Source organism: Nanorana parkeri, unplaced genomic scaffold, assembly GCF_000935625.1.
Source record: "Nanorana parkeri isolate BGI_ZX_2015 unplaced genomic scaffold, ASM93562v1 scaffold1182, whole genome shotgun sequence".
NCBI classification, from domain to species: domain Eukaryota; kingdom Metazoa; phylum Chordata; class Amphibia; order Anura; family Dicroglossidae; genus Nanorana; species Nanorana parkeri.
Genome location: NW_017307450.1, coordinates 509,845 through 532,118, shown reverse-complemented (window position 1 = coordinate 532,118; position 22,274 = coordinate 509,845). Strand labels below are relative to the sequence as shown.

General features: G+C 42.3%; 1 protein-coding gene across 1 annotated transcript in view; it reads left to right on the top strand.

Annotated features, from left to right (window-relative positions):
- RHBDF2 (rhomboid 5 homolog 2) overlaps positions 1–16,718 on the top strand; it is a gene marked incomplete at its 5' end in the record, with an annotated part of 32,662 nt that extends 15,944 nt beyond the window's left edge. The window contains 11 exons of the mRNA XM_018568394.1: positions 1,047–1,250; positions 1,802–1,913; positions 2,981–3,055; positions 5,004–5,165; positions 6,597–6,694; positions 8,910–8,973; positions 9,058–9,152; positions 12,602–12,677; positions 12,861–12,961; positions 13,478–13,631; positions 15,774–16,718. Coding sequence (XP_018423896.1) covers positions 1,047–1,250; positions 1,802–1,913; positions 2,981–3,055; positions 5,004–5,165; positions 6,597–6,694; positions 8,910–8,973; positions 9,058–9,152; positions 12,602–12,677; positions 12,861–12,961; positions 13,478–13,631; positions 15,774–16,193 — 1,561 coding nt within the window. The remainder of the gene's footprint in view (positions 1–1,046; positions 1,251–1,801; positions 1,914–2,980; positions 3,056–5,003; positions 5,166–6,596; positions 6,695–8,909; positions 8,974–9,057; positions 9,153–12,601; positions 12,678–12,860; positions 12,962–13,477; positions 13,632–15,773) is intronic.
- Between the last annotated feature and the right edge of the window lie 5,556 nt (positions 16,719–22,274).

The window sequence follows — 22,274 nt, the reverse complement described above, 5'->3', positions numbered from 1 at the left end:
CCCCCTTTATAAGTCAAAGGGAATGCAAAAACAGCTTGAAGCAGGTTTATAAAGCTTAGGAGGTCGTCTAATGCACCCATTGAATTCTGAATGATTTCAGAAACGTCTCACATTAATGTCAAATGCCAGCGTAAAACACCTCACCGCAAGCTGCATTTGCCCATCGATGCAGGCCCTAAAGGTCATGCATTTGTAATTGTAGATGTTGTATTATACAGTATACGCACTGAATTCTAGAATGTGTATCCTGCGTTATTTGTACCATCCATGTTAATGAATGCCATCGGTGATCAAGCCATTAATGATTTTAATTTAGGAATGTCATTTAAAGTGAATACTAAACTCAGGAGTTAAATCTGAAAAAATGTATTTAAGTATTTTTAACTATTAACAAAAATGTATCTTATTTGTGTATCAGTCGGCTGTAGATCATCAAATCATCTCTGAATTGGTGCCGACACTGTCCTTCTTTCTGGAGGGGACAACTTTTCTTCCCCATGGTCCCTGTGTGTTTTGTAAAGTAGCCACCGATCCAAGCTCGCTCCCGTCATGGACTACATTCTCAATAAAAATTAGTAAACTAAACAAGACATTGTAGTCCATCACCGGAGTGATCTTGGAGCGGTGGCTACTCTACAACACACACAGGGACCATGGGAAACAAAAGCACCCACCCTTCAGAAGTAAGGACAGTGTCAGCACCAATTCAGAGATGATTTGAGGATCTACAGCCGAGTGATACACAAATAAGATACATTTTTGTTAATAGTTAAGGTACTTGAATGCATTTTTAAAATATAACTCATCAGTTTAGTGTCACTTTTAATGACACATGGATTCATGTTTAAAATTAAATAGAAGTGTGACCATTAGCATCCTTTAGGAGTACAACTGTAATTTTTCTTGTGTAGGTCCCAATGAAAAGGAATAGGATGGGAAACGTCTTCAGTTGCATTCTTTCAGGTTTAATGGAATTGGAAACGTGTTAATTGTTCTGTAAAACAATGAAGAGGCAATAATATTGTGGTTTTTTTCATTTTTTACAGGAGAGAATTTGTGAGGCCTTCTCCTTCTTTGGCTGATCATCCTCGTAGAGGGAAACGCATTGCATCTCAGGTGAAACACTTTGCCTTTGATCGTAAGAAGCGCCTGTACGGCCTGGGTGTTGTTGGGAATTGGCTAAACAGAACCTATAGACGGAGTATCAGCAGCACAGTGCAGAACCAACTGGAGCATATTGACAGCCACAGGTGAGATTTGAAAATTGGCAGAGGTCCTCTGGTGTCTGTAAAACAGACAGGACTCTTATTGAGAGCCAACGTTTTAAAGTGTAAACAATATTAAAGGGAAAGTATGGTGTATTTTCAGTGATCACAAATTCTTCTCACTAGCATTAAAATATCTTGAAACAAGCTTTATTTAACCTCTGTAGCTACAGACATTGTGGAGAAATCCATCTTCAAACTTCACAACAGAAATTCTGAAATCACAGCTCATCCACCCTTTTTTAATTGTGTCAGAAGGATAGCAGCCTTCTAATGTGAACAAACTGGTGCTGTAAGCTGTTAGAAAGTGACCAAAACTGACTTCATTGCCCCTGTTGTGATTTTTGAGGATGAATGACTCCACAGCCGCTGCAGTTAGAGGTCAGTGATGGCTTGTTTTAAAGCCTTTTTACTGCTTGGTTGGAATATACAAAGACATTTATGTCCTATAGTCCACACATGTATTTTAAGGAACATAGCTGGCTTGTGAATGTAATCATGAGGAAAGTACATAATCAATTTGTTTTTTTTTGCAGGCCTTACTTTACCTATTGGGTTACCTTTGTCCATGTGCTCATCACTTTGCTAGCCATTGGTACATATGGCATTGCACCCATTGGATTTGCACAACACACCACCACTGAACTGGCAAGTTTTTTTTTTTTATGATATAGTGGATTTGCTTCCTTTTAAAGGGAATATATATTTCTTTTGTTTTTTGTTCTCAGGACTGAAAAAAAGTATTGCTTAAAATGTTTTTGTTTTCTTTAATAATCTCCTGCAGTTTTGTAGCTCAAGTATATATTTAATGTAATTTTGTTTAAATATTTTCTTACAATGGTTCATAGGAGTGACATTTCATCCTCCTTCCTGCTCTGTTCATACAATGCTATACATATAAAAAAAAAAAAAAAACTGCTTCTGCTGTGCTCTGCCTTTATAAAACCCATAGTTCTCTGTAACATGAGTGTCAAGGGTGCACCCTGTATTAAATGTTAATTTGTAAAATAAAGATTTTATATCGACAGTAAAAAGAAATCAGTTTCCAAAATCATAAACTTCAAGCACAAGTAAAGCTTGGGAAAAAAAAGCTGACAGGGTTTTATCACAGAAGAGACTTTGTATGTCTTGTCTATTATTAATTGCACCTGTCAGCATTTGTGTGCACTGAGCAAAGCATACGCAGCTCAATGCACAAGCTCGGCAAGGTCCTGTGTCAAAATGAAGTAACTTCCATGTGCATGCGCGGGAATGACCTCATCCTGGCCTAGTCAATCAAGAGGCCAAAGTCGTTAAATCCGGAAGAAGACCGAGAGAAGACCACGTCGGCAGCAGAGGAGAGCATGACATCGCAGCACTGGAGGGGATTGCATGAAAGGTAAGTTGGCCATAATGTGCTATTATACTGTATAGGGCATACTAGCACATTATGGCAAATGCCTCCTGGGGGCCCAAACTTTTCTGCTTCACTACCGCTTTAAAAAGTAATCCCCAATCAGTTCTAGTTTCCCTTTTAACAGTTGAAACACTTTCTGACACTATATTAAGATATATACTGTACATGATAAATATGTTGGTGTATATATGATGTATATAGCATTGAATGTGTGGCTATAGTAAAGTGACTGATGTGTCCCATATTGTTTTGCTTAGATGTAGATTTTCCACATTTTTGTAGCAGTTTATGGCTTATCACATCTTTTTTTTTGTTTCAGGTCCTAAGGAACAAAGGTGTGTATGAGAGTGTGAAATATATACAGCAGGAAAACTTCTGGATAGGTCCAAGTTCGGTAAGTGCAACCCCATCCCATCTTAGTGACCACATACACACATCTCTAGTTACGCTGCCTCACTGTACATTGTCTGCTGCTCCTGTATTTCTCACAAATGATTTAAAGAGACCCTTTTACCAAAAGATATGTTTGTTTTTATTTAAAACACATCAGATTAATTTGTAACCAATATCCCCACCACAGACGTTTCACCTGCTTATTTTTTGCCTTTTATGGATCCTCCCTCTCTCTATCAACTTGCAAATTAATGTTTTTAATAAAACATTTTGTTTTCATTAATACCATATTTTAGACCAACTGACATCACTGGGTCTCTGTTTTTATCTATGCAATGCAGCTGGCCTGATGGGCTGGCAGGGTGCTGTACATGGCTTCCTTAAGGCTGGGGAGGAACGGGCTAGATCAGAGGTGGGCAAACTCCGGCCGGCCAGCTGTGGTGAAGCTAGGAATCCAATCATGCATCTGTCTCTGGGAGTCCTGGCTGTGGCTGTGACAATTTTGCAATGCTTCATGGGATATGTAGTTCCACAACTGCTGGAGGGGCGGAGTTTGCCCACCCGTAGGCTAGATTATGCTGGACATCCTCCAGCCAGGAAATGAGGCAGGCTCTATCTGACTTGCTGGAGCTTCAAAGGCACACTGAAAAGCTCCCTGCTGCTACATCAGATGCCATTGACAGCATTTCTGCTGTGATGGGGAGCAGCTTTCCTACACACGGCCTCAGCACTCTGTGTTTATATATGCTGAGGCTGCGTTTGGGAGCCCCTCTCTATCTTACATGCCCTGAGGTTGTATGCGGAGAGCAGCTCCTGATCACATCCTCTGTGCTCTTTGTTTACATATGCTGAGACTGTTATCCGGAGCAGTTCTCCTACACACGGCCTCAGCTGTTAGTTTACATTTGACATATTCGCCAGACAAGGAGCATAGTATAGTATAGTTTGCAGTGTATTCCAACACCAGGCTGTAGATCAATTACTTTTTTATAGCCAAGTAAAACAAAAAAAAGACTGACTCTTTTCACTTTGATTATTAAAGCCTTCAAGGAAATGTAATGCTTTCCCTTGCAGTGGGGCTGCCCCTGCAGTGCAAGGGTTAACTGCTTGTTTGTGCCTAAGGGCCAAAGTTCCTCTTCTCCCCCTCCACTCTGGCTGTGGACTGTCCCTTGGCATCCTCACATTCAATACAGGGCTATTGAGCCTACATTGTACTTGATGACATCAGTGGTCCTTAGACCACTGCGGTAAAGTGGAAAAGAGGCTGCAGAGACAGGTCTAGCAGCCCAAAGCAAGCCGGCGGGGATCAGGTAAATAAAATGGCTTTTTCCTGTCACCTAGGGGCAGCCCCACTGCATGGGAAAACTTTTAATTTCCCTGCAGTTGGGCTTTAAAACATTTCTATCTTCAAAGGCCCCATACACGTGGGGAAAATGTATCAAAACTGGAGCAGATTTGCACTGCAACCAATCAGCTTCTATTTCTCATTTTCAAATCTCAACTGAGCAAACGGAAGAGAGAGGCTGATTGGTTGCCATGGGTTCCAGATACTCTCTGCTCCAGTTTTGGTAAATTCCCCCCATACAACCTCTGGATGGGTTTGGGGATTTTAAAGCATTCTTTCTCGCACATTAGAAGTTACACTATAGTGTATTTACTTCACCTGCCTGTGTAGCCATTAATGATTCTGTAGTTAAAGTATTTCAATGCTGAATTATCTACAATGCATAGTTGTGAATGCTTCCGTTAGCTTCATTTTCTTTAACTCTCATAAGAGTTTGATATCTGCAGATCCACAACACTAATGCTCTCATTGACTGTTTTATGGTCCTCCACATTATCGGTCCTGCCTTTAAATGCACTCCCAGCTATCGCACATACTGAACATCTGCTCTTTTCTGCATGACTTGTAATGTATGCTCTTATAATCCTGACTTTGTGTCTTTCAGATAGCTCTGATTCACCTGGGGGCAAAGTTTTCGCCTTGCATCCGTCGGGATGCACAAATTGAGCGCTTGATCCAGAGAGAGCATGATCTAGAAAGGGAGTCCGGCTGTTGTGTTCAAAATGATAAATCGGGGTGTGTGCAGACACTACAGAGGATATGCTCGGTAAGATGTCTAGAATGAGAGCAAGCACCACTCTGCCGCCACATAAACATTGATTATCCACTAGGTGGCAGTCGCTATCCAGCCACAGAGACCAATCCCTCAGACAAAAGATTCATTATAGCTCTAAAACTGGCTACACACTGAGCAAATTTCGGCAGGTTCTTGATGAACCGGCTGAAATTCGCTCAGTGGGTGGCCCTGTCTGCTGCCTCCCGGCCAACATACTTCAATTGAAAAATGGAAAGTGCTGGGCAGAAAATGATCGAGCAAACAGCACAGGCACTCTTCAGGTATTTTGACGGTGAAGAACAGTGCAAAGCTGAGCTCAAGGCAGATACAAGACATAACTCTTCCCCCTCCCTTTTAGATACCTCCTCATGTATCACTGGCCCCTCCCTTTTTAGATACCTCCTCGTGTATCACTGGCCCCTCCCTTTTAGATTGTAAGCCCTCACGGACAGGGCCCTCCTTACCATCTTGTCTTGGATTGTATTGCGATTGTAATGTCTTCCTAAAGTTGCCCATACACCTTACGAATATCGGCCGATTTTCGTATGCAATCGCGTTTTCGTCCGATATTCGTAAGGTAGAGTGCCGTGTACAACCACAAATATTGTACAATCGATCGTTTTTTGACTAACCTACAGGTTAGAAAACTTTGGTTGATCATACGATTTTCGCTAAGGTTGGTGGCGTTTCCGTGCGTCAAAATTTGTACGATTTACACTGCACATGCGCAGACGTAAATACGTGCGGTCCATTACCGCAATCCGTCCTGGTGCTTTTCTTTTAATTACCTCTGATCCAACCTTGCGATAATCGGGGCACGATGGGGCCGCTGTACGAAAATCGTGCGACAGTTCGATCATCGGACGCAAGGTGTATGGGCAGCCTTGTATTGTAAAGCCCTGCGCAAACTGGCGCTATATAAATCCTGTATAATAATAACTCAATGCAGGACTGTATGTATTAATAAACAATTAGATTATTAAGAAAGTGTGTAAGTACTAAACTCTGGCTAGATATAAGTCTCTTGCAATCCCAGCAGCACTCAGACTGTGCGAGGTTAGGCAGCGCTGGGAGACAGACTGGCATACCACATGTATAATGTTCTAACAAGGAGCATGCTGATGGTAGGAGAGAGCAGAGTGAGCAGATAGGTGACCTTATCAGTCCCCTGCTGCTCCTTTACTGTCCAGTCATCTGGCTAGGGTTCAGCAAGGCCCTGCTGTATTCTAAGAGACATCATCCACCAGGCTACGCTGTATAATACGGATTTGAAAATCTTAGGATTGAATGAACAGTACTATAAATTCTTTGGCATGTCAAACGGCTTACTTAGATATAGATGTGTTTCATCTATATATTTAGCTGTTTGCCAGGAGTTTATCTTGACCTGTGATAAGTCTTTGTTTTTTTTTTCTCTGTTAGGAAACACTGGCAACTTTTATAAAGTGGCCAGAACACGATGCGCCCGAGAAGGATGGTCAGAAGAGAGTGTCAGGAGCTGTGTGCCATCAAGACCCCCGGTGAGTTACGGTACACAATAATTGAATTGGTGAACAAAAAAAGCCTGCATTTTTTCTAATGGTATTAAAGTAGGGATGCACCGATACCAGCATCAGTACCGGTACCAGTATGTATCGATACCAGTATGGGCAGTACTGGGTATTTTCTTGAGTACTCGTATGATAATGCCCTGATACTAAATGCTAATAGCAGCACTTAAAATGATTAAACACAAGCCGCTGCCATAAGGTCCCGCACTTGCTGGGGACCTCGCGGCAAATGTTTAAAGCGCCAGTCCAGCCTCAAATCTCTTCCTCCTTCACGCCACCCGCCCGCACGGCCATGGTGAGACCTGTGCGTAGCGCCCTGAGACCCCACATTGCCCTGGTGAGACTCTGCACAGCCCTGGTGAGCAACACGGGGTATGTAGCTTCGTATTATTCTGCATTGCTGTGCAATGTGTTGCTGGGATTTGTAGTCCTCTCTAGCTGGTGGTACTTTGCATTGCTGTATAATGTATTGTTGGCATTTGTAGTCTCCCTACAGTTTGACAGAACTACCAGAGTTGCAGCTGCAAATGGGCCCTGGCGATTCCACTACTTCTCTAAAATCATTTGTCAGTATTGTTTCAGAAAAACTGTCACATGACAATAAAAGGTATTGGTAATTAATATCGGCGAGTACTTGAGGAAAAGTATCGGTACTCGGTCTTGGAAAGATGGCACCGGTGCATCCCGATATTAAAGCCCTGTTGAAGACAAAATATGACTGTGCTCTCAGTAAGCACCATATCAGTAACAGCGCTGGGCAGACACACCCTCTCTTTCCTCAATACAAGTCACTGTGAGGACATTTTTTATGAGGGGTGTAGCTATTACTCAGTATTGCCAGCATAGAGTACTAGAGGAGCAAAATGTAGGAAGCCAGAAATTTGGTATTTTAAAGCATTCTAATCAAATATCAGCTACAGATATAGGGATATGTAACTATAAAGAAATACAAAGGTACATGACTTCTACTGAAATGTATTATATAGTTATTTATGAACCATTTGCAGATCTATTCGTCCTGTGAAATGCCATTTAACATTGATTCTCTGTGAATGGAGGCAAAAATGATTTTTTTTTTTCTCTTTTCAGGTTGAATGTTATATTTAGAAAATACTGCATTATATCCACTAGATAGAGCTAAGAAGCATATCAAATGGATCTGCTCCTCAGCTCCACCTAGTGGTCATATTCTGTTTTTATTTAGATCACATTTGAACTAAAAAGAAAATATACCGAAAATGTTCAATTTTGTATCCGCACAGAACAAGCGTTCATGGAGTTTTGCAGGATAAATGGCCCTGTGAATTGTTTATAAATACACCCCATAGTGGCACATGGGTGTAGTTACACTTAAAATGCTTCAACTTCCTGACTGAGGCTCTGATGTGAAATGTGTAGTCTTTATGCAAAGTGTGTAACCAGCCGCAATCTCTCCAAAATCCTCAGCCAAAATCTGTACAGTCAAATTGTTTGCTGTGGATTGTACACTTTGCACGTCCAATACTGCGGCGGCTGTTTATTGGTGAATAAAGAAGCATAAACAAGTTATTCTTGCAGTGCCAGCAAGGTGCTTTCTTATGTGGATATTACCAGCCACATTCCTACACTTATAAGAAATAGAACACATAATAATAAACAAGAAAACAGTCTTTGCGGTTTCAATTCTGTCTGAGAATTGATTGCAGATAACGGCACTAATCTCCCATGTAAAGCTGTCTGCTTGTCAGCCGATGTCCTCTCCTGAGCTAAGGTCAGCTTACCAACACGTGCTGTTCTATAGCTGTCCTGCAGCAGTGGTGAGTTGGCTTAGCTGCAGGAACATGGCTTTGACTTTCACATCAAAGCCTGTTAATTCCTAGGTAATGAATAATATTGTTACAGAGTGCTTCACATCCCCTTAATGCGAGCCCCTGCTGAGTTGTTGTTCACTCTTTGACAATGTTTAGTTTCACCCATACACTGTTGTCCAGACATTTCATGTTTTTATATGTAATCTAAGCTAAGGGAGATTTATAATGTGTAAAGCTGTTGGCTTTGTTTGGGAATAGCCTTCCTGCCCATTGCATATTCCAGTTGTCGTGTTGCAATTGTCACCCTCCATGTTCAGTCTGGTGCACTGTTATACTTTATGTTGGACTTGGGATTACATTCCCACTGACCTTGTTTATTTTTTTTTGTCTTGAAGGACTTGTGAGGAGCCGGCATCTATCACACCACATGTCTGGGCTGATGACATCACTAAATGGCCAGTAAGTTTTATGACACACTTTGTAAACCTATGTCAGTGGTTAGGTGAGTCATCAGTGTTCTCACTATTGCTCATCTTTCTCTAGATTTGCACGTACCAGTCCAAAAATAACCACACTGGGTTCAAGCACATGGACTGTGAAATCAAAGGACGGCCTTGTTGTATCGGTACTAAAGGAAGGTGAGGGCGCTGGCTGGTGATGGGTAGAGGAGCAGGGAAAGGTGACAAAGCTTTTTGTATTAGGGGCTCTAATTTAATGTCTTCATGGCATTTTGTTTTTTTCAAAAGGGTATAATTTTTAGATGTGTTTGAAACATTCAATCCTTAAATTGTATCTGAAACCAAAACCATTACAGCCCCAGTCCTATTTTCATTAAGCTGTTTTTATTCCTCCTGGTGACCACTGCCACTACGACTGAGGGGCCATTCATACCAACAACACAGAGCTGCTGGTGTGCGTTTCTCAGCACAGAACTTTATTGAAAAGTCACATTTTATTAGGTTCTAAGGGCTCAGCGAGGTGCAAGGCGGTTGTACAGCGTCCCACCCCGCTGCTCTGAAAAAAAGTACTGCATGCCAGATCTTCATTTTTTTGGGCCCATACTGGGAACAATGGTGACATGAAGGTCAGCAGAAGCAAATAGTGAGAACTGCAGTGGACACGAGAGATCAACACTCTAGGAAGTGTTGATTTCAGTGTTGACTTCTGAAGATTTTTCTGGATGGAAGCGGCTGTTGGTGGTGCAAGTAGAAGAAGAGGTAAGTATGTACTGTGCTCTGCAGTATAAGGCCCCATTCACACCTGTGCAATCCATAAACACGCGCCAAAGCGCATGTTTTCATGAGTGGAGATGTGGCAAAAGGTGCAACACACTTGCAGTGCCATTTATTTCTATTGGCACCCCAAATGTGGCCAGCAAGCAGCGTGTTTTTGCTCTGTGTTTGCGCGTGTGAGAACGTGCACAAATGCAGAAGCAAAAAACGCAAAATACTACATGATATTTTTTTTTTGCCGCGTTTGCGCGTATATGAAACCATTGAAATCAATCTGGACGTGCTGCAAACGTGGCACACAAATGCATAAAAAAAGCACACTAATGAGTGCGAACGTGATGCGCGTTCCCATCGCGCTCAGGTATTATTGGGGCCTTATAAATAGTTTGTATAGCGACAGGGTTGTACAGAAACTCATCTAATCAACCTGATCTGCTTCATAAAATGTGCCAAAGGTGATGTAAAAATTAGAGCGCCATCGAGTCTAAAACAGGGCTAGTATAGATGTATTAGTCTTGATAACAGATCAAAAGGTAAAGTCAGTGGGGGGAATTTGTCAAAATATGGAACAGTTGTACACGGCAACCAATCAGCTTCCCTCTTTCATTTTCAAGTCTTAACTGAACAAACTGAAGAGAAAAGCTCATTGGTTGCCATGGGTAACTGCTCCAGATCTTGTCTACTCCAGTTTTGATAAATTTCCCTCAGAGGCTTACAACTGCACTTCATGAGGGTTTGAATGCGGACGGAGATATAAGGAATTTCTAGAGAATAAACATCAAGAAATAAAATTACAGTATGGGCAATACTCTGATTAGCACCCATATTGTCATTACTTAGCCTTGGCTTTACCTTTTTAATTTGTTATCAAGGCTAATAAATATATACTTGATCTGTTATACACTCTGTAGTGCTCTAATTTTTGACATTCCCTTTGGATTTTTCTAGGGATCCTTTGGGGGAAACCCCCCTGTGACAGAGCTGCCTCTCAGAATTGAGTCACACTCCAATATACTTACCCTTGGTTCTGGCGATCCACCAACATTCCCCTCATAATAAATGCAGATAGAAGTAGCGCTACTCTCTGTTCTGAGTATGAAGTAGTTTGCTTCTTCTGAGTGGTGTTAGAGGTCATTGCACACCACCTAGCTACCACACATCCTCCAGTGGCTGCACATTGGTAGTCAGTGGTGAATTACATACTGACATCGCATAGGTGAAGTATAACCATAGTAGAGAGAGAGTGTTCCAATCAGTAAGACGTCTGCTGCCTATTTAAACAAATCGGCTTTTAACTATGATTGAAAATAGTGGTTGATACAGACAGCAGAGACAGAGGGTGTTTGCTGGGGCAGAAAAGATACCCCATGTGGATAGTTGGTGCTGTTTGCTGTACAGGCCTACACTATCTATGCTGATATTTGCCCACCAACCTGCTTAATATCGCATTATTCGCGAGCTGATATATGCTCAGATTTAAACAGCCTGATTTGAATAAAATAGCAAGTGTTGGTTCATCCTACACACCATCTGCACTTGTCTTTGAATGCTGTTATGAGGTTGATGTGCAACCAAAATTTAACATGTAAGCTGGCACTATATGTGTCAGGGCTGTTTTGTAGTCACTGTATGGCAGTGTTCCCAAATAGTTACATGCCCATGCAGACCAAAGGAACATCAGATTCACTTTAACGCAACCATCCCCTGCAGCACATACTCACCATCCCTTTGCTTCTCTGCCACTCTGTTCAAGTAGCTTACACTTGGCTAACGGCTGCCTCCCTACCCCCATGTGACCATGCCTTGCCAATCACCAAACACCAGGACTTTCGCACATGAGGAAGACAAGTGAGTCGCATGTTCCAATATACTTGGAAGTACTGGGTATTCTTTTTGCTCGTAGTGGCTGGACAGAGCAGCAGCAGGGAGTATGTGTTTGACAGAGGGGCATGAAAGCGAGCCGATTGCTTTCCCTGCTCGAGCAAACCACCTCTAAACCCAAGAACAAAAACTTAATATAATACAGCTTGCAACAGGGGTGAGCAACTCGGGCCTTCCAGCTTTAAGTCCCATGAGGTATTGCACAACTGACAATTACAGGCATGACCCCCAGAGGCAGAGGCATGTTTGGATTTGTAGTTAAAGCTCAGCTGGGGGGCCAGAGTTGCCCACCCCTGACCTACCAGTTCTTAGGTGAGGTGGCTACATTAGCTATCTTTTTAAGACTTTTGTTTTTCTTGTATCTTGGTGATGCTGCCAAGCACACTTTCTGTTCTATGGTGCCAACCCTCTGGCACTATACTGTATCCTTGGAGAAGCAGCGTTGCCACTTTAGGATAAGGCTACAGAAACTGCCCCCTTTCTCCTCTTCTCCATAACAGAAGAGTGGGGTTCTATAGGCCGCAAAGATGACTGGGAGCAATGTAATAGGTTAGACTGCTGCATGGGAAGTTATCAGCAGACACATTTTTAAACGGTTTTAAAAATGTCAAAAAGAGAAAGTACATTGGGTGGGGTTTACTTACCCATTAAGAAATACTTCCTTATTCCATTATATAATAATAGTCCATTTCCTTCAGTAAAGAAGCACTTTGTGACATCCCATCAGGTCTTGCATGCGCAATGCTTCTCACCCCCCGGGTTCATTTCTCTGAGGATCTCTACACCTTGTGTGGTGAGACTGGTTCCAACAAAATGTTTGTTGTATGGCAATCTTTGCCGCTCCTGTGTAGTAGGCATTAGAAGACTGCTAACACTATCGGTGTGTTAGGATATTGGCTGATTCTTTTTGGTTTTATATATATACTATAGTGTTCTATAGTGTTACATATCAACTAATTTATTTTTTCTTTTAGTTGTGAAATAGCAACACGGGAGTATTGTAATTTCATGCATGGATATTTTCATGAAGAGGCCACACTTTGTTCACAGGTTTGTGTTCGTCACTGTTGAGTTTTTATTTGAAGCGATAATGATTTGAAAACCATGTGGCGGTCATCGTCACTTGAATAGAGACCTTGTATTCAGACCCCATTCACTGCCATGTTCAGAGTTGTTTGAGAATCACTTGTGTTTTCATGATACACTACTGTAAAGCAACTTCTCCTTCCACAGGTCCACTGTTTAGATGAAGTTTGTGGGTTATTGCCATTTCTCAATCCTGAAATCCCAGATCAGTTTTACAGGTTGTGGCTGTCACTGTTCCTTCATGCTGGGTAGGTGTTTCCTCATATGGTGGATATATAGTTTACACTTTGTAGTATTTCCTATATCGTCAGAGTAATTGTAAAAGAGAACGTTAGCTAAAACCTCTCATTTTTCATACATTTTGGATTTGTGTTATTTTTTGAGATACCACTACAGGAAGTAAAGTCTAGCGAATTGGGATTCAGGAGTACTCACCTGACAGAGGTTAACCCTCTCCACTCTATAGGGTCAAGACATGAGTTCACTTTAAAATCTAATTTAGAAAGTATAGATAGAGATTTCCCTCAATACTCTTACAGTACAGAAGAGTAACCAGTCTGTTTCATGTACAAGCATGTGTGTTATTTCTCTAGGGTAGACTGGTACCTGCAGACAGACATTTTTTCTCATTTTGGGTGCCTCTGCCCTATGGCTAATGATATGAAAACATGGTTTAGCTGCACAGAATTGAGAATAGGGTGTTAATGTCGAGAACTAACCAATGATTGTAGTCTCATGGTGTGTCCTTTTGTTTGTTTTTTCAGGATAATTCATTGCTTGGTGTCAATAATTTTCCAGATGACAGTCCTGCGTGACTTAGAGAAGCTGGCAGGCTGGCTTCGTATTTCCATCATCTTCATCCTGAGCGGCATCACAGGGAACTTAGCCAGTGCCTTATTCCTGCCTTACAGGGCAGAGGTGAGTCAGCGTGAATACCTTTCATCTCTACTGACCACCTGGCTCAGTCTTATCTGCCTTCTTTTTGTAGCTCTAGCACATTGCGTTCTTGGACCAGCTGTACATAGACTGATATTTACAAGTGGTGCAACCAACTCGAGCTTCTCTAGTGACACTCGGGTCATGTAGAGGCTAATTCTAAGATGACCACAAACACTTCCTAATTGTGGTGCTCTTTTGTTTCACACTAAATCTAAACTGCAGGCCAGGAGACAGTCTTACCAATGAAAGATTGCATTGAGTTGTCGTTCGAATTCAAACTTTTCTTGTGTTCTAAAGTTCAAATTCGAACCGAACAGAGGGGTGTTCGGCCCATCACTATTGCAGACTTCAAACAAGGATGGGACGGTGTTTTGCCATCCATCATCTTTTGCGTGACCACCGTTATTAGCAGCAAGACTGTCAGATACAGAACATTGATGTCTGGTCTCATTATAAGCTTTCTGTATCTTTATTTCTTACACCATACTGGATTAAAGTGCCTCCGTGCCACCCTCCCACCTGTGTCTTCTCTCTACCACGTGCATCTCTCTCTCATGTCTCTGACTTTCCAGCTTTCACGTGATTATCCTGAGATTATCTGTCTAGCCTATAACTAATCCAGGTGGTCAGACTGCCAGGATCTGTCACCCATTTCCTAAGTGGATCTGTCTGTCACTCTCACTGGGTCACTGCACTTTCCCCAGCCATGAACCTCCATACTGGTCTCTGTTCCTAGCATCAGTTATGCTCTGATAATATTCTCCCTCCTGTCGGTGCCTTTGTCTCTGCATGTTGAATAATTACAATAGTACATCAACTTCTACATTGATGACACGATGCAGTAAAAGAAAAATCACAGTGAGGGATTAGGCAAAGTTTACTGTTCTAGTTATTTGCAGTTTATTTTGTAAATGCTCTATTTCTTGTGTGATTATAGCCCAACCCTTTCCCATTCCTGTCCTGTATTTTTTTTTTAAACTGGAGTTAGGCTTTAAGATTTTTAGATGTTACCTGATTTTATTCTCTGATGAAATTCGGTCTAATATACTTATACATTTATAACTACCTTTAGTTTAGTGGACCTCACATCTTCTGGGGACCCCAAATGTGAAAGTGGTTGTGTTTTAGACTTCTATGGTGCTCAACCCAAAAGGTGTTTTCTTCTATTGAGATTTTGTGGCTGGGCGTTTAATACATAATATCACCGCTGAAATGATACGCATACATAATCACTGTTTACACTAAATAATGCCATCATTGGATTAGCTGTCTGTTTGCCAAATACTGTACTGAGTGGGTTGGCTACTATGAGTTACAGAGTGTGTTTAAAAAATGTAAAAGCCATTTTGTGATGAGCCATTAAAATATAAGGGATTTGATATGTGTCTCTATGTATTAAATGCTCTTAAAGTGACTTTGTCAGTTCAACACATTAAAAAAAACAACCTGGTGGTATGTATAGAGTGCAGGCAATTAGAAGTGCCTGCATAGCAGATAACTGCAGCAGCTTTCAGTGACCCCACTCTGCATTGATACTGGGTAGTTCTGATTAGGCAAAGTCCAATATTATTAGTGTCGGAGCTGGCCTGTTTCCTTCCTCCAGGAATTGGGTTACAAGATGTCTGAGAAGAATTAGCCGATCCCCTTCTGATTCTCTTGTTCGGTATAGAGATCAAATAACCAGATGCCATTATGTTATCTAAGATGCACAGCCAGTCATTTTCTCTTGGAAAGGTAAGTGTTTCAGCCCTTCCAGTACTGCTAAGCTGTTAGCACAGCTTTATAAGCGAAATGACTCCATCCACATAAGGTTACTTTCTAAGGACCCAAGAAGCCTTGCCCAGGCTGCCAGGACATTTACATTTGGGGGAAACCCATAGGGCAGCGTCGCCGTATATCAGATATTTATTCATGTACAACGGCATGATTTGAAAATCTTCACTGTGTAAAATGAGTTGTGTATGTATATATGTGTGTGTGTGTATGTGTGTATATATATATATATATATGTGTGTGTGTGTGTTTTTAGATGTTTGCCTTCTTCTTGAATTCTGCTTAAATCCTCACCGGACTTTTAACATTTTTATTTCAACCTTTCCCCTTTTCTCCCCCTTTCTTCAGGTTGGCCCTGCCGGATCTCAGTTTGGCCTCTTGGCATGCCTTTTTGTTGAGCTCTTCCAGAGCTGGCAGATACTGGCTAAGCCATGGAAAGCCTTCTTCAAGCTTGTTGGTATTGTTCTCTTTCTGTTCCTGTTTGGACTGCTCCCATGGATTGACAATATAGCTCACATTTTTGGCTTCATTAGTGGCCTACTGCTGTCCTTTTCCTTCCTCCCATACATTACTTTTGGTACAGCTGACAAGTATCGCAAAAGAATCATGATAATCATCTCTCTGGTGGTTTTTATCGGTCTCTTTGCCTCTTTGGTCATCTGGCTTTATGTTCATCCGATTAACTGGACTTGGATTGAATACTTGACGTGCATCCCCTTTACCAACAAATTCTGTGAGAAGTATGATCTAGACCAAGTGCTTCACTAGTGCCAAACTTTTCTACCACTGACGTCAATATGGTAGAAGTCGATGGTACAATAAAATAATGGAGGAGAACTTGAAGATACTCCTAGACTGGATTATGGTTTGTCCGTGACGGCTAGATCAGCATTAATATGAATAATGCCTGAAGTTCAACATTTCATACCAGACGTGAGATGGACTTTCTGAGACACTTCTAGGACCAGTCGACATCTCTGTGCCTGCTTCTGGATTTACGTACTGGACTGTGAAGTTTATTTGCAGGAGATGAGGACGAAATGACTTTTCAGAAATGGACTCTACAGCTCAGGAATTACCCCTCACTTTATTTACTGTCAATGCTCGATGGGTATCCTCATATGGTCCATTGTGATCAAAAGACTCGGTTGTTTGAGAACTTTTACATTGCTTATCGTTGTTTGAACGTGTCCTGATAGACGAGGTTCCTCTGGGGGAGACATTTGGCCTGATGCATTAAGCAGTTGCAATATTTCATGCTTGTTGAGCGTCATTTGTAGCAGTATTATCAGCTGCCACAGTGTATGAAAATACCACTTGATTCATCAAAGACAGAAAAGTTTCAGCTATTAATGTCTGCACATTTTTGCCAGCGATTCAACACCTGAAATGTTTCCTTTGTTGGCCACAGCCATTAGTGTGTGGTTAGGTGTACATGCATCTAGCCATCTTCAAGATTTTGAGTTGACAGAGCTCTCTCAATGTGTAAGCTTGGCATCTTCGAAAGGAGTTGGGGGATGGAAAGTGATTTCATTTCAGCTTGTCAGCAGGATAACCATAGTGAACAGGACAGGTTCTTTTTAACCTACCCAATTACCTCCCCCCAACAGTGGGCATCATGCAGGTATAGCAGAAAACCAAAGACACAGATTCTGCAAAAAAAGATACCGGCCTGGAACATCAAACGTATAGGTTGGCATCTCCTTAAAGGAGAACTATGAGGTGAGTGCTTTTCACTCACCTCATAGTTCTAGCCGACCTGTGACAATGAGACTGTCACAGGTCGGCTCAGTAGATCGGGAGGTGAGCGAACACATACCGGGTTCGCTCACCTCTCGATCCTGTCACGGCTCTCTGCCGTGACAGGGGAGGGGCTGGATTCCCCTCTCCCCGCTCCGATCCGACAGCGCTGACTGGCGGAACGGACGGGGGAGGGAGCGGGTACAGCTGGCTCTGCCTCTAGATAAGCAGAGCCAACTGTCACTCACGCAGCTGGGCGGATCTCGACATCGATGTAGCTCGCGGTATACTGAGCCTAGGGTGACAGGAGGACGCTAGTTTGTGTCCTCCCGTTACCCTAAGGAGAACTATGGGGAAAAACACTGACCCCATAGTTCTCCTTTTAACAAGGGGTCAGCGTAGATGCTACCTGCTTAACTCTCAGTTCATAAGCACTTCAGCAATACACAGGTAGTTCCAAAAAGGACCCTCCCTGCTTACAACTCACTGGAGGTACCTACACTTATGCGTGGCATGTCAGGTAATCATCACATAAGGGGGCTTGGAAATCCCTAAAGATCCCAAAAAAAAAGTAACTGTCCTGTCCTCATTGAATACTGCTGCTTATTATATTGGATCCTCTTGTGGTTACGTTGGTAGACTAAAACACTAGGCAGAAAACACTAGACCCTATCTTACTACTTTATTGGTTTTTGCACATTTCAATGATATAAATGCATGCCTTTTAATGATGTGCAATAGTTCAGTTGCAGTCTACTTTCTAGTAAACCACACTCCTAGTAAAACCAAATGTGCTCCAGATATTGACCATCTTCTTTACTAAATGGACATCAGCCACATATTTTGTAAGAGGCCTCTAATCCCATTTCTTTATCAATCATCCTCAACTTCATATGCAATCACCACTTTATTTAAGCTGAACTCGGGTTTAAAAAAAAATATCTGTGCAGTGGGGCCCCCAGCACTGCAATGGTTAAATGCAGCTTCTTGAGTGTGTTCCATACATGCCCATACAGCTGAGGTTACCAGTGACATTTATATTGTGCTGTCCAAAATATCTGTAGACATCATTCCTTATTTACACTGTAAACTATGGGAAGGATCTGACTTCTTTACAATTCTTCCCAGCAAAGCTGACATACACAGCATTTAACAGACGCCGACATATGCCACCCAACCAGGGCTACTTTATTGTGTGGGGGGGGAAAGGAGCCACCTTGCATGTATCTCTACATGAATTGATGAAGCACTCATGTGATGGCATCTTCCACCCCAGTCATTCAATACCAAGTGGATATCTGACATCCTTGAAGGTTGGGGACTGTTATGTGCACGGTCAGTTCTTGTCTGAGAATCTGTCTTGAGAGTCCCAAAAAAGCCCAAAGACAACCTATACTGTATGCCATGCTTCTTCCTTTTGGAGTATAGACATGAAGGCATGTGTTCACAGTGACACATTTCCTTTCTTTCTCCCCCCTACAATAACTTTGACACCACATCGCATTACCACAGAGGCTCAAAGCTCACCTTCCTCTGATCTCACTTCCTGTCAGTCTGATAAACTGAATGACACTTGCACCTTCTTTATATCTAGGCCTTAGTCCTTCCAGCTTATTATTCCCTCTTAAAACCACAAACTTTGACGTGTGCAATACAGAGGCAAGCACAAAAAGACCCGACACATCAATTGCAGTCCTATACAAGGACATCAGGGACCTTCTGAACCTCACCTCTAGCCATGATGCACATATATCAGGGACACTTGTTCTGTTCATTTTTATTACAGAAATGGACCAAAATCTTTGCACAGCGACCTAAGAGTTTAAACTCTGTCACTGTGCAGACGTCTGAAAGCTGAACCTACTGAGAATGGGAAAGGGCTTTTTTTTTTTTCACAGAGACTGGAATATTTTTACTATGAGACTTTTGCATGGGACTCTTGGATTTTAAATAAACCCTTTGCTGCGCAACAGGGTCTGCTCTGCAGGGTGTTGCAGACCACATAGAGTCAATGTTCATTTTGTACAAGCGCCGTTCTGATGTCAGGAGACATATATGCAACCAAGGTCATTTTTGATGCTACTTTTGGCGAAGTGTTTATATTTAATTTATTTAAAACAAGAATATACAAATTTCTCTACTCCTTGAAAGTTTTTGATTCCTGTTCTACATAGAGTAGAATTTTGTAAGACCGTGCCTGTTCCAGGTGCTCAGCCTGAGGCTCCACCAAGGAGACCTGAACTTTGAAATAAAATGCTTCACTGAAGTTTTCAGTTTCTGAGTCTTGTGTGTTATTTCAGTTCATCCTAAATCTCAAATCCAACCTTACCTTAAAGGAGAATTATGAGGCAAGTGATTTTCACTCAGCCTCATAATCTGAGCCGACCTGTGACAATGAAACTGTCACAGGTCGGCTCAGTAGATCGGGAAGTGATCGAACACATATCGTCGCTTGCTCACTTCTCGATCTATCCCTGCAGAGAGCAGTGAGCAGTGACTGTCACTCACGGCTCCCTGCAGGGATTCCCCCCTCCCCTGTCTGATCCTCCAGCGCTTACTGGCGAAATGGAAGGGGGCGGGGCACAGCTGGCTCTGCCTCTGGATAGGCAGTGCCAGCTATCAATCCCGCAGCTGGGTCTATCCAGACAGTATTGTCAGGATCCGGCATCTCAGGCCCCGCGTCTCAGTATACCGCGAGCTGTAGCTCACGGTATACTGAGCTTTGGTTCACGGGAGGACGCTAGTTTGTGTTCTCACGTGACCCTTAGGAGAACTATGGGGAAAAGCCCTGACCCCATAGTTCTCCTTTAAGTCGTGCACAGTTAAATCTTAAAAATACATTCAAGTCCCTTAACAAAAATGTATCTTATTTGTGTATCACTCAGCACCAGTTCAGAGATGATTTGATCTACAGCTGACACTGTCCTTCCTTCTGGAGGGGGGCTACTTTTGTTCCCCATTGTCCCTGTGTGTGTTGTAAAGGAGTCACCGCCCCAAGATTGCTCCCGTGATGGACTACAATCTCATGTTTAGTTTACTAATTTGCATGGAGATGCATGTAGTCCATCACGGGAGGGAAATGCGTTGACTGTACTCCTCCAGACTGACATCCACCTATCAACACATTTTGATATTTGCATAACTCCTCTCAAAAGCCAGCCCTCTACTTGAATCAGGGCTGAGGGTTCTTAAGAGAAGTACTGTGGCAGGGGGCTGTGTTTCTTGCTTTCAGGCAGTTATGTAAAATACCCTTCTGGCTCTTTTTACCAGCCATAATCTGCCTGCATTGTATAGGAAAGCAGAGATACGTGACTGGGTCTAAAATAAGGTATGTAACGAAAATGGAAAGGTGTTATTAAAATGTCATTAACATGTTGATGGGGGTGGGTGAGGAGGAACCAGGGAAGGTAAAATATAAGCAGATTAAATAGGAATGCACTGATACAGATGCTAGTGTCAGTGCCGATACCGAGTATTTGGGCGAGTACTCTTACTCGCCCAAATACTTCGATACCCCCAAATAACGGAACTTCCAGCCAAAGGGAGATCTCCCTCTGACTGGCAGTGCCGAGGGAGCATGGAGCCAGCTTTCTTTCCAATCAGGAAGCCGGGCAGTGGGTTATGACACGCCATCCCGGCTTCCTGAATGGCTAGGAAGCCGGCTTCACTTGTTGCTAGGCAGCCTGGCTTCCTGACCAATCAGGAAGCTGGACGGCACCTCATGACCCACCAGCCAGCTTCCTGATTGGTCAGGCAGCCTCAGTAAATGAAGCCGGTATTCTTTCAATAGAACACCGGCTTCGCAGACAATCGGGATCATAACCCGCTGCCCAGCTTCCTGATAATAAGGGCACACGGTATCTGCAAGTGCCAAAAAAAATATCGGTACTCCATACCGAAAAACCGGTATTGGTGCATGCCTAAGATTAAACTTCAGTTAAAGGGAGGCCTTGCAAAGTACTTGTATATACTTTTGCTTACTTTGATGAGCACCTTGGGAGCTCCAAACACCGAGCACTCAACTGGCAAAGTTCAACCTCCAGATCCCTGCTATACCTCCACCACAATGTGAGCTTCAGTGTTGGTTTAAAAGACTCAGGACTATATCAGAAATGAGGACATGGGGCATGACAGACCTGAAAGCTTGGAGCAGCCTTATGTACAGGTGAAACTCGAATAATTAGAATATCGTGCAAAAGTAATTGCAGTAAGTGCTGCAAAAGGGGCCCAAACCAAGTACTGAGTACATATGCATGCTTGTACTTTTCAGAGGTCTGATATTGTTCTAAGTACAATCCTTGTTTTATTGATTGCATGTAATATTCTACTCTTTTGAGGTTGTGGATTTCGTGTTCTTGGGGTTTTCATGAGCTGGAAGCCATAATCATCACAATTATGACAAATCACGGCTTGAACTGTCTTGCTTTGCATGTAATGAGTCTATCTCATATATTAGTTTCACCTTTTAAGTTGCATTAGTGAAATAAATGAACTTTGCACGATATTCTAATTATTCGAGTTTCACCTGTATTTAGACCCACATTCAGGAGTTTTTTGGATGCAAATAAAGAAGATGCAGACAGGCCGCTCTGGTGAATCAAACCCATGTTGGTTCTGATAATTATGGTCCATTATCCTTTACTATGGTGTGAATGATTTCCATTCTGATTTTCTAAAATAACATTATTCACCGGCATTATGTTTATGGTTTCCACATAAAAAAAAAAGATGATGCCTCTTACAATTATGAAATAAAACGGAACTTCAGGCAAATAGCTAGAGACACAGATAAAATACATGTATGGAAATTGTCTAAATTGCTAAAGGATTTTTATTTAGGTCTATCCAGTACTGAGATATACCCAATCCTGCTTCACAGCCAGAAAGATAATACTACTTCCTCTGATCAGTGGAAAACTTGAGCAATGAGCTTCCTCCTCCTATCAGCATGTTCCTTCTTGGCACATTTGCATGCATGTGTTACAGTCAATTTGAATGTCAAATATTGAGGGCCCCACTTATAAAGCAGTGGTATGGTCTCACTGCTGCTTTAAAATAAAAGATACCAGCACGTTTCAGGACTTTGAAACAAACCGAGTGCCACCTATT